The sequence below is a fragment of the Populus euphratica genome, unplaced genomic scaffold (assembly GCF_000495115.2).
Source record: "Populus euphratica unplaced genomic scaffold, PopEup_1.0 scaffold360.1, whole genome shotgun sequence".
NCBI lineage: Eukaryota > Viridiplantae > Streptophyta > Magnoliopsida > Malpighiales > Salicaceae > Populus > Populus euphratica.
In genome coordinates this window covers 141,245-151,890 of record NW_011500251.1, presented here as the reverse complement: position 1 = coordinate 151,890, position 10,646 = coordinate 141,245, and the positions used below count along the sequence as shown (strand labels likewise).

Genomic DNA, 10,646 nt, shown 5'->3' with positions numbered 1-10,646 from the left:
ATAATGTTGGCAAGTTAACCTGAGTTGACTCAAATCGTTTTTTTATTCAATTTAATCCTTTAAAATTAAGTTGATTTGAAATTAAACTTTATAATTTATTTTGCTTTGCTTTCTATAGGTTTATCTTAATTTTATGATCCAAGTTTGACAAGTTAATCCAAGCTAACTCATGTCATTTTTTTTGTCATTTTTTAATTGAATTTTTATTTTTATTTTTATTCTTTAAGATTTGATTAATTAAGAATTAAATTTTATAATTTTATTTATATTGAGTTAAAGATATTGTCCTAGGAAGTTTTTTGTTTTTAATAAATTTATATTTTTACTAATCTTTCAAGTTATTTTTAATTTCTATAGATATCTTATGTCTATACGAGTAAAGGGTGATCTATAAATCTCTTTTGTCCATTCGAGTGAAAGGGTGACATGAGAGACAAAACAAAGATCTACGTAGTTACTTAATGAATTATTCTAGATGAAAATATTAACAATCTTTTTTAATAAAAAATTAATTACAACAAACACTAATTAAAGAGGAAAATTCATTATTCCCTCCTCATGCACACTATAACAATGATTTATTTTTATTTTTTTATTTTTATATTAGATTATTACAATATTATGACTTAATAAACTTGAATATTTTTTTGTTCTTTTCTAATTGAATTATTTTCTAGTTTTATCTTTTAGTATTTAGTTAATTGAGAATTAAAATTTATAATTTTTTTAGTTTATTTTCTATAAGATTATCTTAGTTTCATAACCCGAGTTGCAGTTCAGTAGGTCACATGATTAATAGTTATTTCATAGGCCCTTTTTAATTAATATTCTTTTAATTTTATCATTAAATATTAAGTTAATTAAAAATTAAGTTTTATAATTTATTTTGGTTTACTTTTTATAAAGTTATCTTGATCTAAAGACCCGATTCACAGGTGTGGCTGATTAACCCGGTTGACTTGGGTTGTTTTTTATGTCATTTTGTAATTGATATTTTTTAAATTTTATCATTTAATATTAAGTTGATTGAGATTTGAGTTTTATAATTTTTATCAATTTTATCATTCAATATAATTTGATTTTTTTCAATTCTAATATGTTGTTATCTTAATATTTTTTTTAAAAAATAATATAGTCTTAAATTTGTTTAGTCAAATTATATTTTTATCAGATTCAAGTTATTTTTTGATCTACTAAGTTGATTAAATTACATCAAATTTACTTTTACATGATTTGTTTTCTACTACAAAACTCATTAGCATTGCTTGAATAATTTTTTTATATTAAAAAATAATATGACTGAAAATATATTGTAGGCCAATAATCTAGTAGATAGAGTAATTTAAAAAGTTATTTTTCTGTTTGTTTAAATGAAAATCAAGATAAATATTTTTAATAATAAAATGTCACTGATATGGATAGTTTTGACAAACGAAATAGGCCAACATGACATACAACTATGGCTTATATGCTTTGGGTGAAATTAATTTTTTTTAAATGTAAAAAAAAAAGGTCTAGACATTTCCTTTTTTCCCTAAAAAAATTAATAATGAGTTCTAAAATATTAAGAAAATGATAAATTAAATGATATATATTTTTAAATAAGATAATAATATATTGAATTAACTTGAACCAACCTAAGTTAAATATAAAAGCTCATAGGCCTATTATGAGACCTTAATAACCTTACAATGACAAATTGAAACTAATTAAAATACTCAATTCTCAATTAATACCAAATTAAATGATGAAATTGTTAGAAAATACTATTCAATTAAAAATTAAAAAGATAAAGGCCTAAGTAAAATGCTAAACTCTTGATCATTAGATTTAATAGGATTTTTTTTATTTCTAGAATTACTTTTTATTTAATTAGATGATAGTAAGATGCATTAGAGTTTTTTGTATAATTAAAAAAAAAAACAACCAGGACAAATGTGTAGAACTAAAATAACAAAAACAAGCCTAGTTTTTTGTAAGTTGAATAACAAAATAGAATTTTTTTATATAAAAATATTATTTAATAAAAAATAATGACACATATATTAAAAAATTGACGAACTGAAAATGTATAATATATAAAAAAAATAACAAAAAGGCCAGATGTTTGAGACACTTTATTTTAATGGACTATAGTGTAAAATGTAGGGGGGGAATAAACAAAAGGATAAAAATTATATATAAAGGCAAGGCGCACATATGCCTCTTATTTATTTATATTAAAAAGCAGACAATGCACATACGGTGTGTTGATTAGGACCCTAAAATTCAACGACCAAAGGTTCATTGAAAAATCAAAGTAAGGGTATTCTATGTCTGAAACTTAAAAAAAGCCTCACTTGCGCACCATGCCTATTATTTATTTATATTAAAAAGCAGACAATGCACATACAACATGTTGATTATGACCCGACAATTCAACGACCCAAGGCTCTTTGAAAAATCAAGGTAAGGGTATTTTTTGCTTGGAACTTTGATTTTTCAAACTATTATTTCATCTAAAATGCCTAGAAATATTCAAAGACCTTGATAATCGTAAAAATTTAAAATCAATTTAAATTTTAAAAACTTCTTAATATCAAATTTATCATCTCGGACAATAAAAATATTAGAGAACATTTCTAATAAAATCTTCCCATTAAATAGAACTCATGGTCATCAAGATTAACTATTTTAGTAATTTAAATTGGTGTTAATTGAAATTTTTTTCTCTTTCATTAAAATTTGACGACTCTTTCTCTTTCCTTTTCATCTCTCCTGAAAAATAAAAAAAATAAAGTGTGAGACCAATATTGAATTTTAAAAAACTATAGGGCCAAAAATCTACCTATTAAAAAAAAGGAGGATGAAAGTTAGCTTTTCATGTTAATTTGAAAAAGCCATGTGTTTTTTTTTCCTTATTTACTTTACTTTTAATCATGACCTTCATCATTAAATTGTAAGCAATTGATAATAAATTTAGCTACAAACTAATCAAATCAAAGAAAAAAAAGTTCAAGCACTCAAATAAAAAAAAAATAACATGGTTTGAATGCACAATGATTTGTGAAGGTTGCTTGGTACATGAGTGTACAATGTTTTCACCTCACATCTTCATTTCTAAAGTATGTTTGGTTTAAAGATGTGATGGTTTTTTTTGTCAAAGATACAATATCTTTTAAACACAAATCACATCTTTAAAAGCTATAAAAATATGTTTTTTATTCAAAAAAACACAAGTTACCTCACATTCAAACACCTTTTTTTGTCAAAGATACAATATCTTTTAAATACAAATCGCACCTTTAAAAGCTATACAAATATGTTTTTTATTCAAAAAAGCACAAGTTACCTCACATTCAAACACCCTTTTGATAATTAGTTGACATGCACTTTGTTGTGGGTTGAATTAATTTTTATAAAATATAAAAAAATATATAGATGTTGTTAAAGTGTTTTTTGACACTGAGAAAAAAATTGACTATAAATTGAAAAGTTAATGTATATATATAATAAAATAACATAAGAATTATATATATTATTAAATGTCAAAAAGAGTTAATGCAACACCACCTGTAGGATTTTAAGTTAATTTTTAACATAGTAGAAAAATATAACAATGTTGTAGGTGTGTTTAATGATTTTCTTAATTAAAAAACTCATAAACATTGTTTACATTGAACGAAATAAATTTTAAAATGTATGAATCGATAAACTAAGAAAAAGCTATTAATGTTGATCAAATGCTAGATTAAAAAGATAATCATTATATTTAAGTATAAGATAGATAAGTATGATATTTATACCTAGCCTTTTCTTTTAGTTTTCATCTTTTTTTTTTTATAGTTTTTTTATCTGATATGTTATTTTTTCTTATCAAAAATATTTTTATATATATCTATTATTAAAAAAAAAGAGGTTAAGCGCTCCTCGACTTGATAAGCGAGGTCAACATGCATTGACTTTTATAGTCTTTTTATTTGCAAATGAGACAAATAACAAATTTTCTTGAAAAAAAATAATAGCATACGATACATCCATTGCCTTTGATAAGGAAAAAAAAACTCCCATTTATAACATATACAAAAATCAAAATAATAAAAATCATTCTAAAAATTCAACATTATAACTTCTCAAACTTTAATTTATTTTGTTCGATAAGATGAAAGTCAAAAATCATAACTATCAAACTCTTTTTATTAAAAAAAAATTTTGACACTAAAATCATTAGTTTTACCGTTGAAATCTTAACAAATAATATTTTTCACTCTCGTATCTTTTTTTTTCTAATATTTTTCTTTCTCTTTTCTCAATTTAAAAATAAAAAAGTGAACTAATAGACCAAGACAAAAAATATCAATAATTTAGGAATGATAATGAATTTTCTCCATATTTTATATTATGGTACTCTCTTTTTCTTTTTTTTTTAATCTGTCTACTACAATTTTCAACTTTATCTAATGGAATCAAATCAAAAAATAATTAAAAGAAAAAACTATTTCACTATTCATATTAACAAATAAACCAACTCAAATGTTTGAACAGTGAAGCAGGGGAGAAATCACATATGTTTTAGAATATATTTATTTTTTAAATAATTTTTATGGTCGTAGTTTTAAAAAATAAGTTCAAAACAAGTTTAGTTAGTTATATTTAGATATGCATTTGATAAAAAATATAGTTGAAGTTTATATGTAATAAAAAACATATATAAAATATTTGATGAAAGTATAGTTACGGTTGCTTCTCAAAGTACTTTTTACTTGTAAATACATTAAAATAAATTTTTTTATTTTTAAAAAATTATTTTTGATATTAGTGCATCAAAAATGATCTACAAACACTAAAAATATATCAATTTGAAATTTTTATTTTTGATATTAGTGCATCAAAATGATCTACAAATATTAAAAATATATCAATTTGAAATTCAAAAACAAATAAATAAAATTTAAATTTTTTTAAAATACTTTTGAAATTCAAAAACAAATGAGATTTTATAAAATTTAATTAAAAAAATAAAAACCACCGTACAGAAACTATATTTCAAACTCAATTTTTTTTATAAATTTCACAATATAAAATATAGTTTAATTTGCTATCAAATACCAAACTGCGTTTATTTCACTGCAAACATAAACTGCGGGCGAAAAATAAACGAAGCCTTGGTGTTTTTCTTTTTAATTTTGATAGCCCAGCTTTCCAGGCATAAATGAACAATTATTCTCCCTAGAGAACATGCATTGGTCAGCAGAGCTCTCCTCAAGATCCCTGCCGGTGAGTACGACGATGGTAGAAACATGTACGGATTTGCGGCCAATTCCAAGTAGGTTAATAAGATAATGTGCCGTGTTTTGTTAAAAAATAATAATATATATTTTGTAAAAAATATTTTAATGTATTAATATTAAAAATAAATTTTAAAAAATAAAATAAAATTATTTTAATATATTTTTAAATAAAAAATATTTTAAAAATCAATCACAACTAAAATACAGAACTCTCCGTGGATGCAAGTTAGAATAATGTGGAGGGTTTGTACGGTCATTAGTCGTTAAGTTGCAGGCAGTGTTAACAATTAAAAGAGGATCCATTCCAACACTATACAGCTAACTTTTAGTATCTGCAGCCATCGTCTTCTACAGTTCCAAACACTCCTGCCTGCTTGATGGGGCTTCCTTCCTTGATTAAAATTTAAGACAGAAAAAACTAAAATGTAATCGTGTTGATGATTGAACTTAAAAACACTCTGGCAAGAATCTCTAATAGAAAAGAAAATTGAAAGGCCTTTAAAAGCTTCACTGCCTTTTGTTCTGAGAAGAAATTGGCTTCAAAGCACCAAAGAATATTTGCAGTCTGAATGCTGCCAATAAGATTATTATTATTATTATTTAAAAAAAAAAGAGGTTCCGGCTAATGCTAATAAAAAAAATCTCAATAATTAATTAAAAGATAGTGATGTAAACTTTAATGGACATATATGTAGATTTCCTCGACTCTTCCACGTCCTGGACTGGAAACCAGACGCCATGGCTGCCTCTACTATTCCGCGTCAACACTCCACGCGGCCTCACCCTCCAACCCCACAGGACATGAACAATTTAGTCCACGAACAATTTTGGGATTTCTTTCTAATTCATCAATAAAACCTGTACCGAGACATAATTTCCTCCTTTTTCCTTGACTATTCTAGCACACCTTCTGGCTGCTATCTTATCTTAACCACGGGACCACAGCAGCATCAACTGCTTAATTCATAATTCATAGTTTGGATGGCCTTGCACAGTTGGGATTTTGTCTTTCAATAATTGGCATGTACATGTTCTTAAAGCATAAAAAACTGGCCATTCCAAGTAGCTGAGATGATGTTAACAACAGTTTCTGCATTGGGAATATTATTATTGGACTGGCTATTGGAAGACAAACTAAATTCTGTAATTCTTGAACATAACAAGGTAGTAGTACGTGTTCAATTGAAAAGCTCAGCGGCAAGAATCGAACAACGAAACATTTGTCTAATAAGAGGCCCACCTGCAGGCTCCCAGATGACTACAAATTTTAAAAACCTATAATTGTTTGCTCTGGAAAGGAATGATGAGCAATCTAAGTAGTGATAGAAAGAACCTCCTTACCCTCTCATATGGCAGAACCATGATATGAATCTAACAATGAATAGCAAGTAGAACAAAAATATGAGAATATAATTACTGTACTCGGAGGCACAGCAATGCAAGATATGATCTGCAACTGAATCTTTGGCTTAGGTTCTCTTGTTGGGTTCAAAAACATACTTGATTAGGGACTCCTTGATTGGCAGCAACTCGGGGAATTCATTCTTCAGCTTGGACGCATCCAACTCATTGTTGCTCCGGGGGGCAACTATCACCTTGGCTTGCTCCTCTAGATTGAAGTTAACCCATGAGAAGTTCGGGTCAATGTAGTTCTTGTACATGTCCAGAATCTCATTATGGCTCACAACACCAGGGTTCGTGAAGTTCCATATGCCTCTCAAGTTCCTCTTTGCCATCTCAATTGAAATAGGTAGAAGTTCGTCCAAGATAGTCATGCTGTTTGGAATGTTAACTACTTTATTGTAGCGAGAGATTTTTGTAATGAAGTTGCGTGGGTTGCTTAGGTCTGATGATATTGGCATTCTAACTCTGAGCGTGCACACATTGTCATATTCTCTCAAAAGCTCTTCGACCTGGTTGAAATTTCAAACAATATAAATGACCGTAGGAAAAAAATAATTTCAGATAAAATGAGTCTGGAAGAAAAAGATTACCATAGCCTTAGTTTTTGAATAGAAAGAACCACTGAAATTGGGCTTGTCTTCCTCAGTGAAACCAATACCAGAACCCTCTGGATGACCAGCATCATACTCAAATATGCAGCCTGTAGCAAAATTTACCATCAGGAGGTTGTGCTCTCTGCAAACATCTGCTATAGTTAGGGTTCCAGCAACATTGGTGCGTATCGTTTCTGTCTTGTGAGATTCACACCAATCAACATTAGGCCTACCAGTGACCCCGGCAGCATTAAAAACATGGGTAGGCCTAATATTTTGAATATCTGACAAAAGTGAAGATCGATCTTCCAAGCGCCCCTTTCCATATTCAAAGGAAATTCCTTGTTTCTCACACAACTTCCCCAGCAGACCCCCAATCCATCCAGTCCTGCCATAGATTAGGAACTTAAGAGAAGGTTTTCGAGGAGAGCTGGTGCCTCCTTTTGTAACTGGAATCACCATTCGGGTCTGATTTGAAATATTTGAGACATAAGATGCATTTTTGTTCTCTTCAGACCCATCAAAGTGTCTCCCACCAGGCATCATAAGCATTCTTGGATGTGGAAGCAGGGCTCCAGTGACATCACCCCACCAATCAGGATTTTGAGTGTACCACTCGATAGTCTTTCTCAACCCCTCCTCCCATGCAGTGTGCTCCGACCAACCCAAAATCTTCAGCTTCTGATCATCCAAAAAGTACCTTTGGTCATTAAACGGTCTATTCTCTACAAACTTGATGCTTTTATCAGGGTCCTTTGAGAAAAGATTGCAAATATCTTTGGCTACATCAATCACTCTCCTTTCCTTCTTTGTCCCAACATTGTAAACATGGCCCACCTCTCCCTTGTGAAGGATGACTTCAAAAGCCTCAGCAACATCCTCACAATACAAGTAACTCCTCACATTAGAACCATCCCCATGGATGGGGAGATCCTTCCCTTGCATGGCTAAGAGGATAAACTTCGGGATTAATTTTTCAGGGAACTGATTGGGGCCATAAACATTGTTCCCACGAGTGGTTATCACAGGCAGCCCATATGACCTTCCATATGCCATAACAAGCATTTCTGCTCCAGCTTTGGTTGCAGAGTAAGGGTTGGTTGGGAGAAGTTGAGAGGCCTCATGATTTCCTACAACAGCATCTTCATCGGTCTCCCCATATACTTCATCCGTGCTCACATGGATGAACCTCCTGATCTGACCAGTGACTTTGCAAGCTTCTAAAAGGACATGAGTTCCATAAATATTGTTTTTAGTAAACTCAAAACTGTTACCAAAAGAGTTGTCAACATGGGTCTGGGCTGCAAAGTGCATAATTGTGTCGATCGACTCAGTGATCAGAAGGAAGTTGACGAGATCAGCACTTCCGATGTCACCCTTGACAAACTTAAAGTTAGGAGATGACTTAGAAGGGAGGAGGTTTTTCAAGTTCGAGCAATAGTCAAGCTTGTCAAGCACAACAATTTTGTAATCAGGGTAGTTGCGGATAAGCCTATTGCAAACATGGGATGCAATAAAACCAGCAGCCCCGGTGATTAGGATGTTCTTCGGAGTATATGTAGCCATGCCAAAACAACTTCTGCAAGGAAAAGAAAACAAATTTAACCCTAGAACTGTAAGTTGAAGAGAATAATGTTTGCCCAGATTTAAAATAGAAGTGCAGATCTTGATCACCATATAAGACAAACTAGAAGGAATGCAATCATAGATGGGTCCACGAGCATCTATATCAGGAGAAAAACAATAGCCAACCACCACAGCTCACATTAAGTAAATCATGGAGAGAGAAGGAAAAAAGAGACGAGATCTGACGGCAATCTAGGGAGAATGCACATCCAAAATGATCAGATCAACAGTAAAATAGTAACAAATAATTATATAATAGATTCAAGTAGTCACCGATATACCAAATGAAAAATGATTCTCATTTTCCCCAGTTAAAATATGATGAAGAATTAAGGCAGTTCAACTAAATCTAAAGCAATGAAATGTCCATGTCCTCAAGAAACTAAGTGCGTTACTTCCAAACATCAGTTATCTATGGAATCAAAATCTCAAGAAAGTAAAACATAAAAACAATTAGCAAACCAAAAAGTAATCTCAAAATTAAGAAAGATCACCACCATACCATCAGATCCCACATAAAGTAATTAAGACAACAATTCATAATAGATCCACACAAAAATTTTCAAGTAAATGAATGATTCCATAAACCAATTTCAACAAACCAAACATGAATCTGACATTGAACAATAGCTCCAAGTTATATTTTCTTAATACAAAGGATTCAGATCCAATTAAGCAACAAATGTGGATCATCCAAATCTACTACAAAGCAACAGAAAATACAGAAAGTTTTCTCTTTTTATCGAAGATCTAACAAAATGGAGAAAAACCCAGATAAAAAATTAGCGTAAACAGCTTGAACTCAACAACAAGTGATCACGATCAAATCTTTCATAAACCATGCTCCAATTTTGTTTAAGAAAATAGAAAATTTTAAAACAAAAAAGGTTTGACAGAAGTAAGTTACAAGATTGACTTACAAATCCAAAACTGGTTAAGATCAAGGAAATCCCAGATATGAAATGGAGATTTAAGAGACAGAAAGAAGGGAAATTGGTACAAAGATATGGTCTGGTAGAGAAGGATTTTAAGGAGAGTTCATATATGTGTTTGTGTGTGCGCGCGCGTGTAGGGGGGGTTACGTAAGTATAAAAAAACTGAGTCAATTAAGGAGGACCATCCGGTAAGTATTTTTATGTACGTGTTTGACATTTCAGTTGCATTTTAAATTGTTTTTTTTATATATATTAAAATAATATTTTTTATATTGTTACTTTAAAATATTTAAAAACATTGAAATAATATTTTAAAGTAATAAAAATTAAAATAATATTTTTTTATATTATTATATTAAAATATCTAAAAACATTGAAACAATATTTTAAAGTAAGAAAAATTAAATTTTTTATCAAATATGTTTTGATCCAAATGTTAAACATGCTAATAAATAACTAAATTGACATTCAATTTTAAGTTATTAATTATTTAGTATCACATATTTATTTAGTATCACATATTTAGCATGGACATGTAAGTTATATAGTTATATGTATGAGACAATTGGACATTCATCCCAAAAAAGATATTGATTAAATTATAACTATGTTCATTGAGTCTTAATATTTAGGTTATTTTAAAACTTATATATGAATTTTGTCATATAAACTATCTCTTTTATCTCTTTATTGAATATTTAACTTGAAAGATATTGCTTCATATTTTTAGTATAGTTATTAAATTCGGCTCGGTTTGGTAGGTTAACTCGAGTTTTAGAGCTTTAACTAGGTTTGTTTTATTCAAAATCCGAGCTTGC

At 29.3% G+C, this 10,646-nt stretch overlaps 1 protein-coding gene across 2 annotated transcripts; it reads right to left on the bottom strand.

Moving 5' to 3' along the window:
* Positions 1-6,357: 6,357 nt before the first annotated feature.
* LOC105112721 (trifunctional UDP-glucose 4,6-dehydratase/UDP-4-keto-6-deoxy-D-glucose 3,5-epimerase/UDP-4-keto-L-rhamnose-reductase RHM1-like) lies at positions 6,358-9,983 on the bottom strand. Of its 2 annotated transcripts, none has more exons than XM_011008510.1 (3): positions 9,814-9,983; positions 7,265-8,843; positions 6,358-7,183 (listed from the first exon to the last, which is right to left on the bottom strand). In XM_011008510.1, the coding sequence occupies exons 2-3, from the start codon at positions 8,831-8,833 to the stop codon at positions 6,740-6,742; spliced, it is 2,013 nt and encodes a 670-aa protein (XP_011006812.1). In that variant the 5' UTR covers positions 8,834-8,843; positions 9,814-9,983; the 3' UTR covers positions 6,358-6,739. The 2 variants fall into 2 exon arrangements, with proteins under 2 accessions (XP_011006812.1, XP_011006811.1); XM_011008509.1 differs by having other exon boundaries at positions 7,265-8,846; positions 9,814-9,982.
* Positions 9,984-10,646: the final 663 nt, after the last annotated feature.